Below are 26,472 nucleotides of genomic sequence, written 5' to 3' on the forward strand. Positions count from 1 at the left end.
GGTGGTCTCAGTCTGGCGGTGCACGAGACCATGAAGAGACATGTTGGCAAGGGAATGGGGCTGAGATTAGACAGTGTGCATGTGGCAACAATCCTTGGCTACTGTTGGCTTCAACCATGATCGATGACGAATGTCCAGTGCCAGCTCTTGGGAGGTTCTGATACATTACCACTATGCCATCTTTTGCACAAGGGATTGAACCATGACAGTATCCACAATCTTGGGCTGACATATGTACAGGAGTCTTCTTTACAATGCCCGGAGCAATATTTGCCCCTTGACAGAAATCTTTAGGAAGGATTCAGACCTGAAACATTGACCATTCTTTTTCTCCTACGAACAAATTCCTCCAGCAGATTTATTTTTACTTCAGATTCTAGCATCCATGTCTTTCATAAAATAAATATCTTGAAAGTCATGGACAGAGTAGATATTAAAAAAGGTCCTTTCCCATGGTGGGAGAATCCAGGGACAGAGATAGGGAGGAATTTCTTCAGCCAGAGGGTGGTGAATCTATGGCACGATCAGGCCATTGTGGAGGCAAAGACGTTGAGTGTATTTGAGGGAGAGATTGATAGGGCATCAAGGATTATGGGGAGAAGGCCAGGCAATGGGATGAGTGGGAAAATGGATCAGCTCATGATTGAATTGTGGGACAGACTCAATGGGTTGAATAGCCTATTTCTTCTCCTATGACATAATTTTACAAACTTGCCTCTCAGTTTACTTCCAACAATAATTACTAGACTTCCAAAGAACATTGCTTGTTCTGAATGGCTACAGTTGTCCTGAGGATCTTAATGGCACATTCATAGGCTTGACTGTTATATGTGAAAGGACTTTTCATGTCATTTGAACAGGTGAAGAAGAAACTGGACTTGTCCAATAAGACCTTTTTTTTGTTACCTTCAGTTATGATCTTTCCTTAGGGCCATCTTGGGCCTCTACTGGAACTCACTGAAAAGGAGAAACTACTCCATGAAGGAAATGTATCTAAGTTTATTTCTAGAATGTACTTTTTATTGATGAGTGAGAACCCAAAGGCAGGTTTGCATAAATCTAGGGTGAGATGGGAATCAGACTTAGGCACAACAATTGATGAACAACTCTGGTCAGATCTGTGTCAAGGGAGGTTTGTTGGTGACTTATCAATGCCAGGTATAGACCGGTCCATTATAATTTTCTCCATCAACTGTATCTCACCCCATAGAAATGACACCAATTATCAGAGATGTGTTTTAGGTGTGGTAGAGGTTGGTTCCTTTTTACATTCTACCTGGCTTTGCACGAAGGCAAGGCCCTTCTGGTATGACCTCTGTGAACACCCTAACCAAAATCACAGGAGTCACCTTCCCAGTAGACCCAGAGCTGCGTCTTCTGGGGAACTTTACCACAGTTGGTCGATCACTAACTAATTCTCAAATTAAATTCACAAATATTGCCCTTATGGACGGCCAGGAAATGAATAGCAGTAACATGGAAGTCTGACTCCCCCGATGGGTAGGTGGTCTTTGGAGATGAATAGCTGCATCCCACTTGAAAAGGTCACATTCAATCTCGGGAAGGAATATAATAACACCTTCCTAAAAATCTGGCAGCCTTATTTAAAGCATATAGGTACCTCACTGGTGTCAGTATAGGGTTACGATTGCTACTGGCTGGCCAGCAGACCTCTGTAAAGAGTTTAATGCTGGTATTACCGTGACTCCATATGTTTTACTGTACACACTGACAATGGGATTGTCTTTTCTTTGTTCTTTCTCTGTTTAATAAGTCTTAATTAGAGGGGAGGGAAAGGTCCTCTTGATCTTTTGTTTTGGTATGATTACTGATTGTTAAATAGATAAAATTTTTTAAAATAAAATAGTACAAAAAAAAAATGACCGAGTGTCCCCTGACAGACTACGCACAGGGAGCTTACAAATGGCAAACAACATCAGATCCCAACTTTGCACATACCTTGGATTCCAGGTAGATGTTGGTTGAGGGTGATGTTGTTGCAATGATGTAGAGGCAGGCCGCCAGTGTGATGGCACAGACGACAAAGAGGCAGTCGTTGATGATCACCCGCACTAAGACAATGGCTTTGGTCTCCTCGTGCTGAATCTTCACTAGCAAGGCACAAGTTAAGTTCACTGTCAGAAACACAAGGCTTGCTACCAGGAAAGCCAACCGTATTGGGAACCTGAAACACAAAAGAGTTCATCTGAATTACAAGGTGAGTGGGAAGGGATAAAAACTCTTCAATCGCAACAGGTCATACTTAAGTCACAGCGGTTTTAGCGAGCAATCAACAATTGACAATTGAGATATTTATCCAGAGATTGGCTACCATACTTTCCTCCAAAGATGTGAGAGCAGGTTTATCCTGCTAAGGCAGCTAAGGTCAATGGTAGCCAGTGATCCTATCTCCTTCAGTAGCAGAGTACTTCAGTAGCATCTCCTTCAGTAGCAGAGTAGCGAGGACAAGACTAGATTCACCCTCACTGACCCTCAACATCTAGGTTTCAATTTTATTTGAGGCTCTGATGGTTCGAATCTGGCACTGTCTGTAAGAAGTTTCCCCACGTCGGCGTCCTCTGGGTGCTCTGGTCTCGTCTAAAATGCACAGGGGTTGCAGGTTAACTGGGGTATTTGGGCAGTACGGGCTCATGGACCAGAAGGGCCTGTTACCATGCTGTATCTCTAAAATTAAACTTTCTCAACATTAATTTATTTGAAAAGGAAATTTTCGACTAGCAACATGAGTAGGCTCCAAGGAAATACAGTGGGGGAAGAGCAAGGAGAAAAGAACCATAACAAAGTCCTTTAGCATAGACTAGTTGCTAGTCCTTTAGCATAGACTAGTTGCTGTCCCTAGTCCCCAGGGACAGAGGACAGGTAGAAGAATGGAAATGTCATCAACAGCTGGTAGTCGATACTTCATCAAATCAACACGAACAGAAAATGGTTTTTGGGAGAGCGTGGATGGACGTGATTATATTATTCAGGTGAGAAGACAGTTTTATGCTTTTTACAAGACCTCTCCAATCCCCTTGGTGAAATCACTATGGAAATAAATCAGATCCACAAAGCAATCAATTCCCACCATTTCCCATCTTGGGCTGCCAGATTTACCCACACTCAAGAACTCACTACCAAATAATATTTCAAAGTTCAGATTGATTGTCAGAGTATGTACATTGTATCACATACTACCCTGAGATTCTTTTTCCTGCAGGCCAGGCAGAATTTCTACTTATCGGTAGTGCAAAAAAAAACTGCTCTCAAGAAAAGATACAGGTACAAAGAGAGACATGTAAATAAACGTACTGTGGAATACAGAAAATAAATATTCAATAATCAATAATGTGTAAAGTGAGAGTCCTTATATACAAGCCTCTGACCCTGCTTGGCAATTTCCAGAGAATTGGTTTTGCCCTGTGAATGGTACCGACTGGATCAGTTCGAAGCTGCCGAACCAAAGTGAAGCAAAAATGTTCACAGGACAAATTAAAGTAGAAGTTGTCAGAAAAGAAATGAAAATGTTCATCCAGAATTGAACAGAAAAGGTGTATTTTCAGAATGGAAAATGAAAATGTGGATGAGACAAGGAGAAAATTTCCAGTTATATTTACTGTCTGATGCTCACATATTCATTTAAAGGAGAGTAAATGTCAGTTTGCAAATATTGAAAATTACATGTCTCAAAATAAAATTGCTTACGGCTAAGAAAAGAACTGAGTGGAATTTTATTCTGAAGCTTGCAGAAATTTAGCCTGATCAATGGCATGAAAAATAGTCTCTGCCCACTGGACAAATCCCAGGTGAAATAATTTCAGCCTATTTTCAATCCAAACCTTTGCGGGACCAGGCAGCAGAGAGGTAACATAAATCAGTGGGCAGCTGGTGTGGAAATGGAAATTATTTTAAAGGCTGAGAGTGGTGTGACAGGAGTATGCCGCCGCAGACATGCGGGCCGACCGTGGCAGGCACACGGATAGTCTTGCGCGAACGCACAGCCGGAAAGGAAAATGAGAGTACTGGAAAACTGGGGCAGCACACAAAATGCTGGAGGAACTCAGCAGGTCAGGCAGCATCCATGGTGGGATGTACAGTCATGCATTTGGTAGAAGAAATAAACGGGCAGACCTGGGAGTCCTCGTGCAGGATACCCTGAAGGAAAACTTGCAGGTTGAGTCGATGGTGAAGAAGGCAAATGCAATGCTGGCGTGTGATTCAAGAGGAATAGAGTCCAAGAGGAGGGATGTGATATTGAGGTTTTATATAGGCATTGGTGAGCCCTCACTTGAGTATTGTCAGCGGTTTTAGCTGCCTTATTTAAGAAAGGATAGGCTGAGGGTTCAGAAGAGTTTCGCAAGAATTATTCCAAGAATGAAAGGATAATCGATTCTGCTAAAGGAGTGAAACACTGAAGTCTGCAGATGCAGTGATTGAAGTCAAAACAATGCTGGAGAAACTTAGCAGGTCACACAGGAGCCACTTTGCCTTTTGAGGCTGCTCCACCACTCAATATTTAGTTTCAATTATGTAATAGGCCTTTCTGGCCCACAAGTCAATGCTGCCCAAATACACCAAATGTCATCATGATCGATCCCCATAACTCAACACCACATTCCTGCCCTCTCCCCATTCTGCCCTACACCTTCGGTGCCATTAAGTGAGCCTTTCAGGCTGTACGAGTAGGAGATGGGACTTAAACACACAGAATTGCTGGAGGAGCTCAGCCAGTCTCGCAAGGTCATGCGGACACAGGGAGGGCATACAAACACCTTACAGAGAGTGACGGGTTTGACACGGGGTCACTAGCATTTTAATAGCGTTATGCTAACCGTGCTGCTGAAAGGGTTAAGGCCCTTGACTTTCCAGAACTACACCCCCTCTCACTGGCTGAGAACAGTTCTTTTGTTCCCAAGTTCATCTTTACATTTAAAAAACAAATTAAATTTAAACATACAGCGCAGTAACAGGCCATTTCGGCCCACGAGTCTGTGCCGTCCAGTTACATCTCATTAACCTACACCCACGGTATGTTTTAAACGGTGGGAGGAAACTGGGAGTCCCCAGAGAAAACCCAAGCAGACATGGGGAGAATGTACAAACTCCTTACAGACAGCGCAGGATTCAAACCCCAGTCCGGCCCCGATCACTGGCACTGTAAAGGTGTTGAGCTAACCGGCTTGCCAACCGTGCTGCCCTAATCTTCTCCACTGACTTATTTTCCCCAGTTCACAGAAATCAAAATCACTAATTATTGCCCTATTGGCTTTCAATCTACTCCCCATCTCTCAGACCACTTCTAAATGTGTGACTACTCCACCCTCCCCCCCTACTTGTTCTTCCCCGTTGCCTTTCCTCCAGCTCTCTCCCTTTTCGCTCAGTCTCTTTTCACAGAGCCAAAATCAATTCTCATCTCTCCTCTTGGATCCAATTGACATCTCTTGTTGGTCAGGTCTCCTCCCCCCGGCCAGTCGTCAGCTTCTTTGTTCTTGTGCCTTCCTGCTCTTTGCTTATTCCTTGAAGAAGGGCTCGGGCCCAAAACGTCAGTCATATATCTTTACCTGCTATGGATGCTGCGAGACCTGCTGAGTTCCTCCAGCGTTTCTGGGTCATGGTAAGGCACTGTACCTTAGTTTTGGGTCCTAGCGTTGAAAGGGTTTAGACCCTCACTGGCTGCTAAATTTATTTGCAGGTACCAATACTAACTAACTTCAGCACTCCATGTTTGGAGTGGCTCTTCTGAGAAAATTATCTGCATCTTGATTTATGTTACTGTGAACTCTTGACAAAAATTAACAAATTTTGTTTCTTTCACAATTTGAGTTTACTTAATTTCTCACTAATTTTTATTCCATACCTCCAGTTTTTTTGTTAGTGATTTGTGAATTTTACAAGGACTAATTTCCATGACCTGAGCTGCTATAACGAGAGGGTATGCTGAGCAAAAGACCACAGGGCCCAAATGCTTCTAATTCAGCAAATGGGGATCAGTTCAGCTGAGAGGACTGGAAAAGGGGACTGAACTGATGACCTTCTTTAACATTGGTGATGATCCAGTGGTGGTGTGGCCTGAGCTGTTGCAATGGCAGTGTTGCCACTGGTGCGGACTTGCGGAGACACAGCGGTCTCCCACGGGGTCCAACCGCCCAGTCAAACTGCCGTTGAAGCTGGACAGGCTTTAAATGACCTGTTAAAGGAGCCGACGGTGGTTTATTTGAAAATCCTGTGACCGGGGGGGGGGGTTTGGCCCAAGATGGCAGCCTCTGCATTCTGCAGGAGCCTCGAGGGGGGTTACAGACTCCGGGCAAGCAGAGGACTGGCACAGGGCACCAGAAAGCAGGGAGAACCACCCCCTCCGCCCAATTGAGAAGGAGAAGATGACGCTACGTGATGGCGACCAGTGAGAAGTTCCGTGGTAGAAGAACACTCAGGCAGCGGATTGTTGGTGACTCGAGGTGAGGAACCCATGCAGGCTTTGGGCTGCTGGATACTGTGGCCAGGCTGTGGACTGCTGGAGACTGGCTGAAGGGGGAACCAGGTATCGGAACCGAGGGTGCTGAGGGCTTCTTGATCGTGCCAGGGGTTTGGAGCTGGAACTCGGGATGGCGATGGTTTGGACTGAACTGGAGTCTGTGTGGCTGCAGAAGCCATGGGAGCGCTGACCTGACTCTGGTGATTCTGAGGGGACACTCCTTTGCTTCTCCTTCTCTGACTTTAAGGGACGCTGGGCACTTTCCGCTGGTGGCAAATCTGATGATGATCAATGTCAATTTTGTGTAATACAGGATGGTTCCCCATATCCAAAGTGCTGAATACCAAAATCTCAACTTTTTTTTGTGGGGCTGACATGCCATCACAAGTTGAAAAATATTTGATCTCCTGACTTGCCCCATCTGGGGCTCTGACGCTCTGTTGTCGCCATTTTAATAACCACAGAGCTCTTGTGTACTGTACCGAGATAATAAATGGAAAAAAGGCCTGCAGGTAGCACTATGGAAAGGAAGAGGAAGTATTTACAGAACAGAAAATGCATTTATCTTATTTTGTAAGCAGAGATCAAGTTTTTTTTGGTACGTTCATGCCTGAAAAGCTTGCCGTTGTGTTGTTATTTAACCGCTGATACAAGTATTCTGGTGATGATTGCTTAGAGCCATTGTTCCGATAACCAAAAAAACCCCAATAACCGAGAAACGTCTGGTCCCAAGCATTTTGAATACGATGAAACATACTGTATTACATCGGTTTTGTTACAATGACAATGAAGGAATATTGAATTATTAATTACAGCAGGTCATTTTGACTTGATACTGTCCGTTTGCAGTGGTTTTAGCTGCCTTATTTAAGAAAGGATAGGCTGAGGGTTCAGAGGAGGTTCACAAGAATGATTCCAGGAATGAAAGGGTAATCAATTCTGCTCTAGGAGTGAAACACTGAAGTCTGCAGATATCTGTTCTCCAAGTGTGAAATTCAAGAAACCTCAACCAATTGGTAGAAATTCAAACAAGAACCACACATGGGGTACTGAAATCAGAACTGTTCTCCACCATAATCAAATTCTAATTCTGAACTCTCCACCTTCTCCTTATTCCAAAGTTTATTACAGTAGATGTCTCACTTACAACTTTTTAGCCATCTCAGGGAAATACTTAGCTTTCGTCTTGAAAACCACCTGGAACATAAAAAGCGTTTGGTTATTCAAAGTGCGTAAATATGGTGGAGTTTAAGCCTCAGACTGGAATGACGCTGGGTGAATGGGAGACATTTCCTTCTTCTAAAGAGAGATTGCCAACTCTCTCAGTTCAAAACCAAAGCATAGGCATGCTTCTCCTGCTTATACTAGTGCAGGAAAAGTGGACAATTTCCCTCAAATGGCTCCTCATGTTCCTCTTGCTTATTTAGATAACTCCTGACAGCAATGACTCCCGAATCACTGCACAATTAGCTTGCACAACTGCTTAACCTGATGACTATAGCAGGGTGAGAGGGGAGAAGTTTAGGGGGAACTTCTTCACACAGAGAGTGGTGGGAGTGTGGAACGAGCTGCCTGCTGAAGTGGTCAATGCAGGCTCAATTCTAACATTTAAGGAGAATGGGCAGCGTGGTTAGTATAGCAGTTAGCACAACGCTGTAACAGCACCGGCAATCGGGGACCGGGGTTCGAATCTTACTCTGGTGTAAGGAGTTTGTATGTCCTCTCCGTGTCTGTGTGGGTTTCCTTCGGGTGTCCTGATTTACTCCCACTGTTCAAAACGTACCAGGGGTTGTGGGCCAATTGGGTGAAATTGGGCGGTACGGGCTCATGAGCCGAAATGGCCCATTACCCTGCTGTATATCTAAATTTAACATTTAAAGAATTTGGACAAGTCCATGAATGTGAGGGATAAGGAGGGAAATGGACTGGGTGCCTGTCCATGGGACACACAGTTGACGTAGCGGTTAGCACAAAGCCTTTACAGCGCCAGTGATTGGGATTCAAATTCCGTGCTGTCTGTAAGGAGTTGGCACATTCTCCCATTGTAGTGGGTTTCCTCCAGGGGCTCCAGTTTCCTCCCACCATTCAAAAACATACCGGGGGTGTAGGTTAATCGGGCATCACAGGCTCGTGGGCCGAAATGGCCTGTTACCATGCTGTATGTGTAATTTAAAAAAAAACTAGGCAGAAAAATAGTTTGGCATAAACTAGAAGGGCCTGTTTCTGGACTGTAATGTTCTACGACAGTTTCCAGGACAGTGTGAACAGGTCATCAGAATTAGGTGCACAATGCAAGAGAGAAATTCAGCACAAAGAATGTTTGTACACTTACTGAAAAATCAGTTGCTGGAAATGTGAAATTAAAGCAGAAAGCATGAAATACTCAACAGACATTTACAGCAGAGAGAAACAATAATGAATTTTTCAGGTCAATGACCTTTTGTTAAAACACAGTTCTGAACTCCATATGTTGGTCCAGATTCACTTAATTTAACAACTTAAATTTGCCAGCTTTTCTGATGGGATTAGGTTCACATCGCACAACCTCAGTTAGGAGCAAAGGTCATTGACCTGAAAATGAAACTTCATTTGGTCTGCCACGAGGGCGGCGACTTGCACCATCGACTTTGTTGCTCTATCCTCGGACATTATACAATCTGTGGAGTTCTTTCCAGTGTTATCTCTCATTGTAGTCTGCACAATGGCACTGGTGCCATGATGAACGTGCTCTAGCACTGACAACAGAACAACGTCCCAGGCTAATGGAAACCCTTCCCGGGAACCAGAAGGATCCCCATATCCAGTAAAACTCATGGTCTCCAGAATCCAAACAATCGGCAGCCCTCAAGAAACTGAGAAAAAAATTGAGGAAAATCAATTAAAAAATTAAAATAAATAAGAATAAAATAATAGGTTAAAACAAATTACATAATTTTAAAATTGGAAAAGTAAATGTTCTCTGAAGTAACACATAAACTTTTGGGGCAGATGGGAGCAAACATTCGTCCAGCAGAGGGCCTTGGACGTGCTTTGCTCGCGGCAGCTGTTGAATAAAGTTGCGTGAAACAGCTCGACGTTGGGGTGACTCTCTTAAAGTGTCTTCTTATCCCTGCTTAGTAGGAGTCGCCCCAGTCAGAGGCTTTATCTGTAAACTTTGGAGAGGGCGGGGTTAATTATCTGTAATGTTATTGTTCATCTTTCGGGCGGCTCCGTGAAGGGGGAGGAACCCGCAGATGCAGCAACAGTTAAATGTTTTCAAAGAATGTGACTGAAAATAAAATGCTTTCATGCAAGTGAAGTTTGTTCAGTGTAAGTACAGGATAGTATTTTGTCTTATAAACTGTTTATTCTTAAGGCAGGTGTATTAATTGGACATGGTAAGAGCAAGTCTCAAGCAACCAGAAAATACACTCATCTGGCATCAATCAAGCCCCATAGGTTAAACTGCACATATTAAGCCCGAGTCAGCAGCTCAGGTTTAAGAACACACCCAACTCTTGCCTCTGGGCTAGTTCATCAGCTTACAGGACGAGATGCAGGCAGCTTAATAAAATTCCAAGGGTAACAGATGACTAAAAGGGACAAACCTAAATCAGTTTTAAAGAAAACTGTGCCTTATCAGCAGGCACTGATGCGAAATAGCTAAAACTAATTTGATTCATGCCAGCACACCTCAATGACTATCAACCCAACTATTCTCACAATCACAGTTGGCAATCTTTCACCAGGTCTGGTAGTCTCAGTGTGTATAGACTACAGAAATTCTCCTGGGAAGTACACACATACAGCATGGTTAAGTTATCTGCTCCGTAGTCATGAGCTTTAATCTCACAGCAGCTGGCAAATTCAACTTTTTTTAAAACAATTTTAAAAAGCTAGCAATCATAATTAGTAATTGTAAAAACCAACAAGATTCACTGATCTCCTTCAGGGAAGGACCTTTTTAAAGGAATATATGGGTTGGCACAACATCGAGGACTGAAGGGCCTGTACTGTGCTGTAGCATTCTATATTCTGACCTTTATGTGACCCTAAATCCACAGCAATATGGATGATTCTTAACCATCTCCAAAAAATGGTTGGAAGAGTAAAATCAGCCTTGCTTGAAATATTCAAATCCTCTGAATGAACTATGTACCAAAATAAAAATCGACAGTCTCTTGTCAACAGTCCTGAAAAGTATTACACAAATCAGATCATAAAAGCAAAGGTCTGCTGCTGTTCATCTGAAAATAAGTTTAATGGCCCTTGAATTCAATACCTTTATACTTATAATGAGACACAACATCTGAGAATCACAGATGATTCGAAAATCTGATGAATGGATGCATTCAGGCAGATTTCAGAAGAAAGAGGAACAAACTGTGTGGGATTTTCTTCCCATTCTCCATTGCTGACCAGGACTGCCATCCTTGAAAATCTGTCGTGAAATCTTTAGCAAGCCGTCGCTTGATCATCTAAAGGTTTGCGCCTATGGTACAGAGCTGAGACCCACCACCTAACTGAGGCGAGGTGATGATCTGTAACTCTGGATTCTAAAGAATCAGGCTTCTTTGCTCTGCTCAACAAAACCGTGCACTTACAACGATGGAGGTGGAAGTGACAACCAATCACCTGACCCGGTCAGACAAAATTTCAGAGAGGGAAAAAAAACCCCCACAGTAAAAGCAAGCCCCGATAGCACTCAGCACACTCACCTGCGCAAAGTACATGTTCATGAGGCTGAGAGTGAAGAACTGCAGACACACGGGGAAACAGTACAGCAACCAGAATGAGAAGGGGTCCAGAGAGTTCGCTTTGATAATGTCTCGGAAATAAAAGGAGAAGAGCGTCGTCCTCAAAGCAGCCCACAGGAGGCACAAGAGAAGGAAGACAGTCTGGTAGCTGAACTTCTTGTGCTTGTAGTGTAGTACCAGCCACAGCTGGATGTAGATGAGGAGGAAGAGGAGTCCATAAAGTGCAGTGTAGACAGTGGTCAACCCCAGAGTCACAGAGGGCGGCACAGCAGGCTGCAGGGGCTCTGGGCTCATAGTGCTTGTCCGAGAATCCAGTGGAGGTGCTTCCATCTTCAAGTGCAATACCGTGATTAATCCAAACACTGACTTGTTCACAGTGTAACCTACCAGAAGGAAAGGAAACGTGATGAGGTTGAACCTTTGACTTTTGACTTTATTAATCAATGAGCTAAAAAAGTAACCAACAGGTAACTTCAATGGAAGGGAGCAATAACATAGATGCACTAATTATATCTTTCCCCACCCTACCCCAGTCAAAGATATTGAACACCCTTTAGCTACTGGTGTGGATGGGCTGCGGGTTCAATACAAGAACCCTCACATTGCTTGTGAGATGGGGTAGGGATGTCAAAGGGAACCGGGGGGTGGGGTGGGAGAAAATCAGATGGGTCTGATTTATTATCATAATAAAATTATGGGGGTAGTAAATGTAGGTCGGCTTTATCCACTGAAGGTAAATGAGATACAAACCAGAGGACATGGGTTAAAGGCAAAAGGGGAAAATTTAGGGGGAACTTCTTCACACAGAGAGTGGTACGAATGTACAATGAACTATCAACTGAACTAGTGAATCAGGGCTCAAAGTTAACATTTAAGAAGAATTTGGACTGATGCATGGACGGTGGGTGTATGGAGGGCTATGGACTGAGTGCAGGTCAGTGGGACTAGGCATGAAAATAGTTCATCACAGGCTGAAAGGCCTGTTTCGGTGTTGTACGGTTCTATGGCTCAGACCTTGATCAAAGTGCCATGGCTTCCCCTGCTCCTCCGAAAATGTAATTATTAAGGTCAGGGTTGGGCTTGGCCGGAAAATCCTTTATCCAACACTGTTGCACGGTTAGTGTAGCAGTCGGCGCAACGCTACGACAGCACCAGTGATCCGGGTTCTCCCCATGATGGCGCGGGTTTCCTCCGGGTGCTCTGGTTTCGAAGATGTGCAAGGTACTGAGGCGAGAGGAGCGAGGGTGGGGTTGGTATGCAAATTGTCTGTAACTTGTAGATTTCTAGCTATGTCTTTCCACTCCCCGCCCAGATGGTCAGTCTAGTCGATCCCCACATTAAGATCGACAGTGGCTATTCGGATACACAGCGAGTTGCAGTCCAAAAACCTCCACGTTAAGACAAAGGATAGAAAAGGTTATGAAGGTTGGTGCTGGCAAGGTTATGGAGAATTGACAGCAAGTCGACCTGTTACCATCTCCTTTCTTACATTAAAGCTCAATTTCCCATCTACCTTCCTGCGTCACGTCAGAGCAACCGTGTCAGGGTGACACGATTAGCACAACACTATTAAGGCAGCAGCGACCTGGGTCAAATCCGACATTGTCTGCAAGGAGTTTGTACGTTCCCACCATGTCTGCATTGGTTTCCTCCACCCTTCAAAAACGTACTGGGGTTGTAGGTTAATTGGGGGTATTTGGGTGTCACGAGCATATGGGCCAGAAGGGCCTGTTACCTTACTGAATGTCTAAATTAAATTAAAGTCAAGCATATAAACTTAGGAACAGCATTGCTCATTAATTGGCCTCCATGATGTTGTGTCACCAACACAGTCAATTGAGGCCTTCATATGGGTGTTGGATAAGCACAAGAGAATGTAATTAGCTCTTCCCTAGGGTTAAAGCAGTGCAATGGAACTGATGAGATTACTCTCCTGGGAGCTGGGATCAGCTCCTTGGGGAGAATGGTTCCCTTGTGCACTGCGTTAGTTTTAAAACGATTCTACAATTGGACAAGCCACCACTAGGGCAGCATACAATTAGCGTAGTGGTTACCGCAACTGCATCAGCAATCGGGTTCCAATCCGTCCACTGCCTGTGAGGAATTGGTACGCTCTCCCTGTGTCTGCATGGGTTTCCCCCCACCATTCAAAAACGCATGGGTGTTGTGGGTTAATATGGCAGCACAAGCTTATGGGGCAGAAGGGCCTGTTATCGTGCTGTGTGTATGTCTACATTTAAGAAGTTCAGGTCCAGTGTGAGCACCTAACTCCTTTCAAAGACAAAGCTGTCTGGCCAGTGTGATCAAAGCGGAGGGAAAACAACCTCGGCAACTTTAGGGTAGTAGCAGCTTTCACCCCTCTGGATGGCAAGCACTCCTGTTAACCAGACACCTGAAATACTTCCAGAATTTAGCAGCTGAGACTAAATTCAGAAATGTAACCCTCAGCGTTAACACTTCCTGACAGCCACACCAACTGTCCCACAACTTTATTGTGAGGCTGACGTAAAAAGCCCTGTCCACAGCAGTGACAGAGACCTCCCAGTAACCAACTACTTCAATTCTGTGACACTCTCCCACACTCACATGCCTGTCCATGGCCTTATATACTGTCCCACCAAGACCACCCGTAAATTGGAGGAACAACACCTTATTTTCCGTCTGGGCACTCTCCAGATGGCGCTAACATCGACTTTTCCCTTCCCTTCCCCTTTCCAGTTCTTCTCCCTCCCTCCCACCAGCCATCCCTCCTCCCCTTGATCGCTGCTGTCCCCTCTCTCCCTTCTCCTCTTAACACCTCCCGACTTTGCGTCCACCACTTCCCGCCTCCCTTCTCTTTTGTTCGGACACCTGGCAACATTTTCCCATACCTTGATGGAGGGCTCAAGCCCGAAACGTCAGTTATATATTTTTACCTTTGCTCTATACAGGACACTGCTTGACCTGCTGAGTTTCTCCAGCGTTGTGTTTTTCCTGATTTTGAGGCTGTTGTGAAGCCGTTGCTTCATAGAAACTGGATCCAGACTACAAATGCTCAACAAATTCTAAAATGTCATTAATACCAATTCTCAAAATGGTGCCATTGCCAGACCTGCTGAAATGGCGGTGCTACAGTTGCTGTGTACGCTGAAGCGTGGTGACTCAGCACTGCTCTGAAGGGTTCAACTGCCTGGTCCTAAGCTCAGCGTTAAAACGGCCTGTTAGAGGAGCCCACTAAAATCCTGCAACCACGAGTCTGTGTTCTCGTGCAAGGCACCGGCCACAAGCGGTTGCAGACTCCGGGGGGAGTAGGGCACCAGAAATGGGGAGAACACCCTTGTGTTGAGGAGAAATAGAGGAGTCGACCCTACAGGATGCTGACCATGGCACCGGACTAGTGATGGGCTCAGCAGTTGAGGGACCCACATGGGCTGCGGGCGACGTGATCGGGGTTCCCACAAAGGCTGCTGGAGACCAGCTTATGGGAGCCAAATATCGGAATTGGGATTCAAAAGGGTGCTGAGGGCAAGAAGGATTCCCCAGTGGCCTCGGGCGCTGAAGGCTTCCTGATCATGACAGAGATTTGGATCTTGAGCTCAGGTTGCCAATCGTTTGAACTGGAGTCTGTGTGACTGCCAAGGCTGTGGGAGTGTGAAGGCAAATCCATGGACACTCGATGTCTCTGAAAGGACTCTCATTTGCTTCTTTCTTTCTCTTGCTGTAAGGGGCACTGGGCAACATTTAATAGCAATTCTGTCTGCCTTATGGTAGGCAGAAGGCAATTTCATGTAATATTACGTTCTGAATCTTAAATATTCCAACCAGTGAGCAAATCTAGAGACCATTTGCAGTGCCAATGACCATCTCAGATAGATTTCCAACTACGGAAGGTGCAAATGCTGAGAATGCTAAGAGATGTATCCTGAATAATTCATAAAAACTTTTGCAAATCCTGAGTACAGGTACCCCCGATAGACGTCCGTGTTCCATTCTGGATGACCAGTCGTATCTCAGAATTGCCCTACCTGTGATACTGAAGAGTAAAACAATTGATTTCCTTCCATTCTATACCTCGGAATCCTTCTCATTCTCCCTGTTGCTGCAGACCCTGAGCCTCAGTTCCAGCAACCTCTGCTGGTCTGAGACCCTCAGACTCTACTGGCCCCTAAAATCTGTCTGACTATCAGAAATATTGACCAACAGAATCTCAGAAAAAATGGGATATAAGGAGTTAAAATGTGGTGTAATATCTCAACATGTCAGCCATGAAGGACAACTCTTGCGAGAGGTTGGCCAACAGCCAACATGGTGGCCACCAAGGACAGCTCTTACGAGAGGTTGGCCAACAGCCAAAATGGCGGCCACCATAGATAGGCCCAATTTTCACCACAATTGTGTAAGTTTTATATTTTTTACATTTTTGGTCGTATGTGTGGATGGATACAAGTTGCATAAGTCGCAAGTTGGGGAGTACCTTTATTTAAATTTAATGAGACCCCAATTACACCAGTCACATGGGAGTGTTCCAGGAATTCCTTGTGGGAGGTGGCTCAGGAAAGGCTTGTGTGAACTGCGGAAAAACATCTTCACTTACTTCTTTTCCTTTGTTCAGCTGTGATCAGGACCCCATCGGGAACAAAATGCTTGGTTTTTAAGCAGAGCAATTAAAAGCAGCTCATGAAAACCATTTCTTCGTTGCAGTTTCAACCAGTCGGTTTCCAGCTGCCTTGGCCACAGTTAAAGGAAAGTAAAACTGTTCCTTCGTTGGACTGTGTCGATGTCAACACTGTGTCATCTGTTCCCATCCTAGTGCTGGCAGTCATCAAACCATGACCAGAATTCTCTGTTTAACTGCAGTAATCAGGTGAGGTGAGATAGCCACTTCCTATCCAGTTGAGCACAGGTCAGTCTAATTCAGCATGGAATCGTTGGCAATCGACTGTTGCCTGGCAGACCCTGGGCTGCCTGTTAAATAAAAGAAAATATTGTATTGCATCAGAAACCAGAACAAAAATGTGTGCACCGATGTAGTATGGGAAAATCAACAGATTTAAATAGATGGATTTTAACATTGTGCGCAATATACTAATTTAAGACTGCACTGGCAATATCACTCCAGCTAAAAACAGAAAACCCCCTGGTATCTGGCACCCATGTGGATTAGTAGATGCTGGATAAGTGTATTTATCAGTTGCTTGAGACACTCTTACAATGCCTAACTAATGCACTTGTACTAAGAATAAAAGGTTTAAGTCAAGTTGCACAAGTACAACCCGACAAAAGAGGGTTCTCTGGTCCTCGGTGCAAAACGAGCAGACACACAACCAGACCTAACAGACAAATACAGGTGCAGGACAAGTATCCATATATACTGTGACAGAGGATATGGAAATGTTTTTGGGAGATACATTGGGAAAGGTCTGTTAGTGTAGGTCACATGCAAACACTTTAAAACAGATCTGATTTGAAATACTGGAGACATAGTGGCTTCTCACATCTTTTTGCAAGAGCTATGAAGAGTGCTCAAAAGATATCACTAATGGATTCTTGTTTATCAAGGCAACAGATGAAAGAGCAGGCTGAAACCGCTATTGTCTGCAGGAGAGTTTTGCTGTTGTAAGAGGGTCATGTGGTTTTGCAAGCAGAGAGAGTCAAACAGGCTTTCTCTCAGTCTCAATGTATGTGTGAGAGAGAGAAAGAGAGCAGAGACTCTGACAGTGTCAGCCAGCAGAGGTTGCTGGAACTGAAACAGGTCAAGCTGGCTAGCTTTTGGAAGACAGTCTGGTCGAAGCCCTTGTAATTCATGCAAGAGGAGAGGACTGCTGTCTAATGTTTCACTTGGAATAAGCGAAACAGAAAAGAACCCTGTGGTGACCTGAAAGAAAGAGGTTATCATCTGGAGAACCCTGATGGGGCAAGTTTCGTCAGCAAGACACTGAGGTGATTGATGGCAGTACATCAGTTGTGGATGGATGTCCTGGCACAACACATCTCTCTCTAAAAAACTTCCTGAGTGGTAACCATTTACCTTTCGAACACCAAAGCCTAGTGAACTTTATACAGGTTAAATTCTGTGCACAGTATAAGAATTGCCTGCAACCAGTGAACTTGGAGGAATGAGAAGTCAGATTGGACTGTGAATCAAAGAACTTTTCTGAACTTTCACACATATTACATACACGTGTGCTTAGAATTAGAAGTTAAGTAAGTAAATAGAGTTAAGTTAAAGTTTGATTCTATTTTCAAGTTTAAAGATAATTAAAAGCAACTTTTGTTTAAGTAATCATTTGTCTTGGTGAATATCTATTGCTGCTGGGATTATGGGTCCTCTGGGCTCGTAAAATTTTATGAGGGCTCTTCGGGAATTTGAACCCAGGACCTCTCGCACCCCAAGCACCCTCTGGCCTCGTAACAATACAAACAAACAAACAAACAAACAAACAAATAAATAAATAAATAGATGTTTCATGAATTTGAGAGTCTCAGATGTGAGCAGTTCCTTTGGTCATTCAGCATTCTCACTGCCCATGGGAAGAAGACAAAAAAGCAAAAATACTGTACTTACACTGAACAAACTTCACTTACATGAATACATAAACCTTAAAGTATTTTACTTCATTCACATTCTTTGAAAAATTTAACCATCACTGCATCTGCAGGTTCCTCCCCCTTTACGGAGCTGTTTAAAAGATGAACAGTCACATTACAGATAATTAACCCTCCCTTCCCCCAAGTTTACAGATAATGTCTCTGACCGGGGCAACTCTTACTAAGGAGGGAGAAGGAGGCACTTTAAGAAAGGCACCCCAACAGCGAGCCGCATCAACCAGCTCTTTATTCTGGGTGACACCATTGCTGTTTCACACAGCATTATTCAAACAGCTGCCACGAGCAAAGCACTCCACTGGCTGAATATTTGCTCCCATCTTCATCAAAGGTTTACATCAAAGAACATTTACTTCTACAATTTTAAACGTACATTTTTTTAACCTATTATTTTATTCTAATTTATTTAAATTTAAAAAAAATTATTTTCCTCAATTTGTTTGCCAGTTGCTTGAATTCCGGATAACAGGGGTTTTACTGTAATTTGAAAGACTCTCTCCTCTCTCTCTATTCCATATACAGTAGTTCATATTTGCAAAGTACTGCTGATGGGAAGAAAATTCCCAAGAATTTCACCCACCCACATAACTGAAATTTCGGGGGAATGCAACTTGTTAACTTAATAACTTGCCTGTAGCAAGTTATACAGGGTAATAATTCCACTTCCCAGCACTGATATACATCCAGAGGGTTAAGAAAAATAACTTGCCAATCACATTCGTACTCGTTACTGCACAACATTGTCCACTGAAAATGCTTTGTCCGTTATTTAACATTTTTACAAAGAACACCGGAATTCTATACAAAATCACTGCCATTTAGGTACGTACCTGGTTTTCATGAAACTGACTCATGAGAACTAGGTATCGGAACTAGGATTTGAGAGGGTGCTTGAAGGGCTCTTGAAGGGCTGAGGGTTCCTCATAATGTCGGAGGTTTGGATCTAAGCTTGGGTTCCCGATGGATTAAATTTTAAATTTAAATCTTAAATTTAAATTTAGACATACAGCACAGTAACAGGCCGTTTCGGTCCACGAGCCCATACCGCCAATTTACACCCAATTAACCTACAACCCCCAGCACGTTTCAAACAGTGGAAGGAAACTGGAGCCCCTGTGAAAACCCACGCAGACACAGAGAGAATGTACCAACTGCTTACATACAGCGTGGGATTCAAACCCCGGTCCTAATTGCTGGCCCTGTAAAGGTAAAGTGTTAACCATTACCTGCCTACACTCATTCTGTCCCTGCTCTGCTGACGTCTGCATTGAGGTAGTGCAGAGGGAACATCATTCTGCATTTAACCTTTGATTTGCCATGTTTTCTCTCTCCTGCAAGTGTCTCGCTAGAGGTAGCTTTGCACCGTATCTAACATTCCCTTGGAGTACTGTGAGCAGTTTTTACCTGCTCATTTAAGAAAAGATGTGCTGAAGTTGGAGAGGGCTCAGAGGAGGTTCATGAGGATAATTCTCAGAATGAAAGGGTTATAATATGAGGAACTCTTGGCCTGTACTTGTTTGAATTTAGGAGAATGGGGGGGTTCTCATTGAAACATCTTGAATGTTGAAAGGCATGCACAGAGTAGATGCAGAAAAGTTGTTTCTCACGTGGGAAAGTCTAAGACAAGTGGATACAACTTCAGGAATGAAGGGCGTCTGTTTAGAACAGAGATGCGAGTGATTTTTCAGCCGGAGGGTGGCGAATCTGTGAAATTTGTTGCCACAGGCGGATGTGGAGGCTGGGTCATTGGGTGTATTTAAGACAGAGATTGATAGGTTCTTGATTAGCCAGGGCATCAAAGGTTATGGGGAAAGGGCTGGGCAGTGGGGTTGAGTGGGGAAATGGATTAGCTCATGATTAAATGGCAGGGCAGACTTGATGGGCTGAATACTATCTCTGCTCCTATATCTTATGGTCCAACCCATGTTATACCAGATCGGAGGGTTTGAGAGGATAACATCTACATTCTACTGAAGCAAAAGAATTTAATGAAACAAGCTTTAATTTGTATCAAACCATGTTCTATTTGATCAGCAAGTACTTAATAGGTCTGCATCAACAGCTTTATTCTGTATTCTGACACAAGAACTTCAAACGCTGGAATCTTGAGCAGCTAAAATGGAGGAGCTGGGGAGACTTAGCGAGTCAAGCAGCATCCATAGAATATTACAGCACAGGGGCCTTCTAGTCTGTGCTGAACCATTTTTCTGCCTCGTCCCACTGACCTGCACCCAGTCCATACCTTTCCCATCTTTGTATCTGTGCAAATTCTTCTTAAATGTTAAAACTGGGTTCGCATTCACCACTTCAGCTGACGGCTCGTGCCCTAGTCCCACCACTCACTGTGTGAAGAAGTTCCCCATAAACTTTTCCCCTTCACCATTTACCTATGCTCTCTGGTTTGTATCTCTCACCTACCATCAGTGGGAAAAAACAATAAGTACAGTTAACCTTGTTTAGAGGGAGGTGATGGATTAGTAGGGATTAAAAAAAGATTAAAATTATAGAATGCAGTGAAGGTGGCTGTCAATTAAGGCCAAAGCAAGGTGCCACGATATAACAAACAGATCATGTCCATTTCTGACGTTGATGGAGGGATAAATCCCTTACTAATCACAGAGCACCTATTGCATAGGGATTATGAAGGTGGGGTGTGAGTGGAAAAAAAAGGTTGAGAACAACTGCTCTAGACCCAATTGTTACTGAAATACTTTGCTTGCAAAAATTGGCCACTGGCCCATTTCCTTTGGAGTTATGAAACCGTTCACATACCGAGTCAATTAGGTATGATTAAAACAGTGGTTTTCAAACCTTTTTCTTTCCACTCACATACCACTTTTAGTAATCCCTTACTAATCACAGAGCACCTCTGGAATAGGGATTACTGAGGTGGTATGTGAGTGGAAATAAAAAGTTTTTAAATCACTGATTTGCATCGACTTGATGAGGCCACAATCCAATAGATTGCACTCTCAGTCTACCATTGGGAGCATCCAATCAGAATTTGTGCTCAATAAGATTCAAAGAGTGGAGAGAAGATTTACTAGGATTTTGCCCGGACTTCAGGAACTGAGTTGTAGGGAAAGATTAAGCAGGTTAGAACTTTATTCCCTGGAGCATAGAAGAATGAGGGGAGATTTGATAGAGGTATTTAAAATTATGTGGGGTACAGACAGAGTAAATGTAGGCAGGTTTTTTCCTCTGAGGGTAGATGAAATATAAACCAGAGGACATGGGTTAAGGGAGAAAGGGGAAATGTTTAGGGGGAACTTCTTCACACAGAATGGTGGGAGTGTGGAATGAGCTGTCAGTTGAAGTGGTGAATGGTGGCTCAATTTTAATATAAAGAAGAATTTGGCCAGATACGTGGATGGGAGGAATATGGACTGGATGAGGCCAGTAGAGCTAAGCAGGAAAATATTTTGGAAATATTTTTGAAAAAAACTGCCGGACTAGAAGGGCCAAAGGGCCTATTTCAGTGCTGCAATGCTCTATGGTTCCATGGTTCTAAGTCACAGGAGTGGGTACTCAAAACAATGCCCTAATTTTCAGAGACAAGGCAGCCAATTCAAAGAAAGAAGTGGTGGCAGACCAGGAGCAGTGTATCCTGGTTAAAACAAGATCAATGATGACATGGAAGAAAAATCTCTGCGCAATTGATGGGAATAATCTTTTTATGAGAATAAACGTGTTTAGGTTTTAAGTCACTTCCTGCAACATGGGTCCCCGGACTGTTCCTTTCTAGACAGATCTGGTTTGAATTGAGGCAGACTCTCTCCAGATCATAGAAAAAAGCAAATTAAATGGATATGAGGTTCCGTTAACATGATTTCAAAAAATAATTGAGAGTTACTATACAAATGGTCTAGGAACCTGGCTACCTGATTATTTCTCAGATCTGAATGTTCACAACTAAATCACTTCTACCTCATGCCCTTAAATCCAGATTTTAATTTTTAAAATTTAGACATATAGCACAGTGACAAGCTCACTAGTCCATGCCACCTAAATACACCCAATCAACCTATAACCCGTGTATGTTTTTTTTTGAAGGGTGGGAGGAAACCCACGCAGGTCATGGGGAGAACATACAAACTCCTTGCAGACAGTGCTGGATTCGAACCCGGGTCGCTGGGGCTGTGGCCAATGCAAAATAGTTTTCACAAGTACACAACTAGACACCTCACTCCACCCTTACATTCTGAGGGCTGTGTCGAAATGTCACATAAGTAGATTTGTGCGACCCCAAATAACAAGGCTAAGAAATATGATCGAGGAAGCCTCTGACCTCTGAGGATAGATCCCCGATGCCAAATGTTTAGTGGTTTCTCTTTCCACAGATACTGCCTGACTGGTTGAGCTTCCTTGCGCACTGTCTGCCCGTGGTCTCCTGCACTGCCGGACTGAGACCATTTGCAAAATGGAGGGACAACACCCCGTCTTCCGTGCAGGCACTCAGATGGCATTAACATCAACTTCTCTGATTTCCATTAGCCTCCTCTCCATATATCCCTTTGTCTCCTCTCCTCCAGCTCTGTCTCGCTCTCTCTTACCCCTCCCCCTCTGCATTCACGGAGCCAAACTCTCCCACTCCACCCCCAATCAGTTCTCATCTTTCCTCTTTTCTTTTTATCCATATCCATTTTATACCTCCACCCACAAAATTGGAGGAACACCTGATTTTCCTTCTGTGCACTCTTCCAGCCTGATGGCATCAACATCAACTTTTCTGATCTCTGCTAACCTGCTCTCCTCTTTTCTCTCCCCTTTCCCTTCCCTCCTTTCCCCTAGCCATCCCACCTTTCCTAGATCTCTGCTGTCCCCTCCCTCCCTTCTCCACCTATCATCTCTTGTCTTTGTGGCCACATCTCCCCTCCTACTCTTTTGTTCGGATGCCTGCCAACATTTTTTCATACCTTGGAAGCCCAAAACTTCAGTTATTTTTTTTTATCATTTGCTGTATAAAGGACACCGTTTGACCTGATGAGTTTCTCCAGCACTGTTTTTACTTCAACCACAGTGTCTACAGATTTTGTGTTTTACTTCCTTTCCTTTCCACCTTTTGTTCCTGGTATGTCCCCCTCCCCCTGCCTTTCTTTGCTTCTACCCAGTCTTTTAATTCAGGCGTTTACACTGTGATTATAGTAAAAGCACAGAAATGCTGGAGGGACTCAGCAGGTCTCACAGCGTCCAGAGCAGGTAAAGAAATATTACCGACATTTCGAGCCCGAGGAAGGTTCCTTGAGGAAGTGCTGCAAGACCTGCTGAGTTACTCTGGCACTTCTGTGTTTTCACTACAATCACAGCGTCTGCAGACTTCCGTGCTTCTCTCCTCCAACATTTGTGCCTTGTTTAGATTCAACACAACTAGTTTTTTATTTGTTTTCCATCATGAAGGAAGCTTCTCCAGTAAGACATAAATGTAAGAGGCTTCAAGAAAACACAGCAGTAAAAGATAATGAATCATGGTGCAAGCTTCAATTGATTTTCACATGACATCAAAGTGCAGTTATTGCACCTCGTGAGAATAGTGGAATGCACAGATACACATTCTGTAGATTAGCCTCATGGAGTACTAATTATTTATACAGCTGTCATCCTCAAAGTATGTCTGGAACTGACTTCTTACCCACATTTATCTGATAAACTGAGCATCCTGAAGGTCTACTTGGAAAAATTATTATTGTTCTCTATGCAGCAATAAAACTCTACGTCAGCCATAAATGTATCCATGCAGAATGTAAATGTTCATCCATTTCACTGTAAGAACATCCCTGGTTTTCAACATTCTTTTCATTGCAAATGTACTCTAAATTGTGCTCTTTACAATACTGCATGAACGTTAGAGATATCTTGGAATAAAGGAAGCTTTTGGCTTTCATAAATCAAAGTACTGAGTGTAGGAGTTGGGATGTACAAGACAACCTCACCAAAGGCCAAATTTGGAGGATTGTGTGCAGTTCTGGTCGCCAAACTGCAGGAAGGACATCAGTAAGGTTGAAAAAATGCAGAGGAGATTTACTAGGATGTTGCCAAGATTTCAGAAGTTGAGTTCAGGGAAAGATTAAATAGTTTAGGACTTTATTCCTTGGAGGGGAGAAGAACGAGGGGAGATTTGATTGAGGTTTACAATATTATGAAGGTATAGAGAGAGTAAATGCAGGTAGGCTCTTTCCACTTAGATTAAGAGAGATAAATACAAGAGGACATGGCTTTAAGGTGAAAGGGGAAAGGTTTAGGGGGAACCAATCAGAGAGTAGTGGGAGTGTGGAATGAGCTGCCATCTGACTTGGTAAACGCAGACTCACTTTTAAGTTTTAAGAATAAATTGGATAGATACATGGATGGGAGAGTATGAAGAGTTATGGACTGGGAGCAGGTCAATGGGACTAGCGGAATGATATTTCAACCCAGACTAGAAGGGCCGAATGGCCCATTTTCTGTGCTGTAGTGTTCTTTGGTTCTAAGAACCCTTCTCATGTATGAGGTACTAATGCAACAAATAAACTTAAAACATAATCCAACTGTTTGCAGAAGACATTGATCAGAGGCTTGGCATTGCTAGACGGTGGTAAATTTTAAATGTTGACCTGAATTTAAAAGTGAACAGCTCACATAACCTAACATTTGACTGCCCTCAGGAATTGGAAAAGATAATGGCTCCCTTTTTATAAGAAAGACTTGGACTTTTAGTTTTATATATAGAAAACACGAGGAACCAAAGATTGAGTTGGGCAAATCAGACAGTGGAGACAGTGAGGAGAAAAAAAAACAGTTCAGCTCATGTACCATTCAATATTAAATGCTCAATGGGAACAATTACTGAACATGTTTAACTGCCCCTTCCCCTGTGACCGCAGGAGATGCTCTACTTGCACCCACACCTCCTCCCTCACCCACATAAGGGAGCCCCAAATAGTCCTTCCAACCGAAACAACATTCCACTTGTGAATTTGCAGGGTCAATGTATCCTGCACTCCAGTTGTGGCTTCCTCTACAACAGAGTTGAGTTGGCGCCAGAACGAATGTTGGGGGCGGGGGTGGAAATAGGGTAATGGTGGAGGGGTGGGCACAGTCCAACACTCGTGAACTAGCTCAACAGCGGTGGGGTGGGTGTTGGTGGTGGTACCTACCTACTGAACGTTAAGTTCTTTCATCCCTCCAACATAGCGGATGAAGGCGCTGTTTTTATTGTGTGGAGACTCACTAGCGTGTTTGAAGCTAGATGCTAGTGATGCTTGACTCACACTAGTGACCCGGGTAGGGATGGGTGGATCTGATGGCGAGTGATGGCCATGAACATACGGGGGCACAGCACCTTGCTTGGGGGGGTGGCAATGCCTGCAAATGCCCCCCCCCCCGACACATTGGACGGAGTCTCTAGGGGATAACTTCTTTGAGTACCTCGGCTCTGTCCGCTGCAGTAGCATAGATTTCTCAGTGGCCACCCATTTCAATTCTCATTCCCTTGCCACCATGTCTGTCCATGGTCTCAAGCGCTAATTGTCTGGGAGTGTCCGCAAACTGGAAGAACAACACCTCCTATTCCATCTGGGGAACCCTCCGATGGGATGGCATTAACACTGACTTCTCCGGATTATGTTAGTTCACCCTCCCACCCTTCCATTTATCCCTACGTCTGCTTTCCTTTAGCTCTCTTTCCCACTTCCCCTTTCCCTCTGGCTCCTTTCCCCCAGGCCTGCATTCGCAGAGCCAAACCCCCACCCTCCCCCTATCAATTCCCACCTTTCCTCACTGCTGTTCTCTGATCTCTTCTTCCCTCCCCAGCCTTTTTATTCAGGCCCCTGTCCGTTTTTAACTCGAAGAAGGGTTCGGACTTAAAATTGTCGGGTTTTTATATTTTTACCTCTTGTGGACGTTGCAAGATCTGCCGAGTTCCTCCAGCATTTCTATGTTTCCACATGACCACACACAGTTACTCTACATTAGCAGGTCACAACCTATTAGTAAGTTAGTGTTGGGAGGCCAATAACCTTCACTAACAAGCAGTTAAAAACAAGACTAGGGAAGAACAAATGTCATTGTTGTCACATTGAGCAATAACTGGCTTAAAATATTGCTCCCTTGAGGACATTTCGAACAACACCTTGTACTTTTGTGGACAACCAGTGGAAATGGTTGCTCTAGTTTTTTTTTGTTGGTGGAAAAATATATATAAAAGTAACTGGACATAAAAAAAAATCATTTCCAAGTTCAAGTTCCCTTCCTTTTCCTTTGAGGAAACTGCAGTTGTCAGATTGGTCACTGACAGTGAAGGTGATTAAAACTGCTGAGATCGCTGCGGTCTCCTTCCCTCCCTTTTGACCATATCTACAGCAAGCAGCACTTAAGGAGGACTCACCGAATCATCGAGGACCTTACCATCCAACCTGCAGTATCTTTGAGGCCCTACCTTCAAGGAAGAGGTACAGGAGAATTAAAAAAAAGGACTGCAAGGCTGGGAAACAGCTTCTTCCCACAGGCTGTGAGATTGTTGAACAAACCTAGAAACACATAATTTATTTTTATATACATTTATTTTGGATCGCTATGTCGTTTGTGTGTAGGGCGCAGTGTGTGTGTGTGTACTAGGGTATGGAGATATGCTGTTTTGTTAGGTTATAAATGTACAGATACACCATTTTGTTGGGTTATATCAATCATATGACAATAAAGAAA

The 26,472-nt window shown here is 43.8% G+C and overlaps 1 protein-coding gene across 2 annotated transcripts in view; it reads right to left on the reverse strand.

The window, feature by feature from the left end:
- LOC138740838 (integral membrane protein GPR137-like) overlaps positions 1-26,472 on the reverse strand; it is a 51,243-nt gene that overhangs the window by 18,914 nt on the left and 5,857 nt on the right. The window contains exons 2-5 of one of the 2 annotated variants that reach the window (XM_069894034.1): positions 15,782-16,152; positions 11,170-11,591; positions 7,620-7,669; positions 1,960-2,185 (exon numbers count right to left, since the gene is read on the reverse strand). In XM_069894034.1, the coding sequence (XP_069750135.1) occupies positions 1,960-2,185; positions 7,620-7,669; positions 11,170-11,538 (645 nt within the window). In that variant the 5' untranslated portion in view covers positions 11,539-11,591; positions 15,782-16,152. Of the gene's footprint in view, positions 1-1,959; positions 2,186-7,619; positions 7,670-11,169; positions 11,592-14,123; positions 14,227-15,781; positions 16,153-26,472 lie in introns of those variants that run through there. The other variant, XM_069894033.1, reaches the window with a different exon arrangement.

This window comes from Narcine bancroftii, chromosome 8 (genome assembly GCF_036971445.1).
Source record: "Narcine bancroftii isolate sNarBan1 chromosome 8, sNarBan1.hap1, whole genome shotgun sequence".
Taxonomy (NCBI): Eukaryota; Metazoa; Chordata; class Chondrichthyes; order Torpediniformes; family Narcinidae; genus Narcine; species Narcine bancroftii.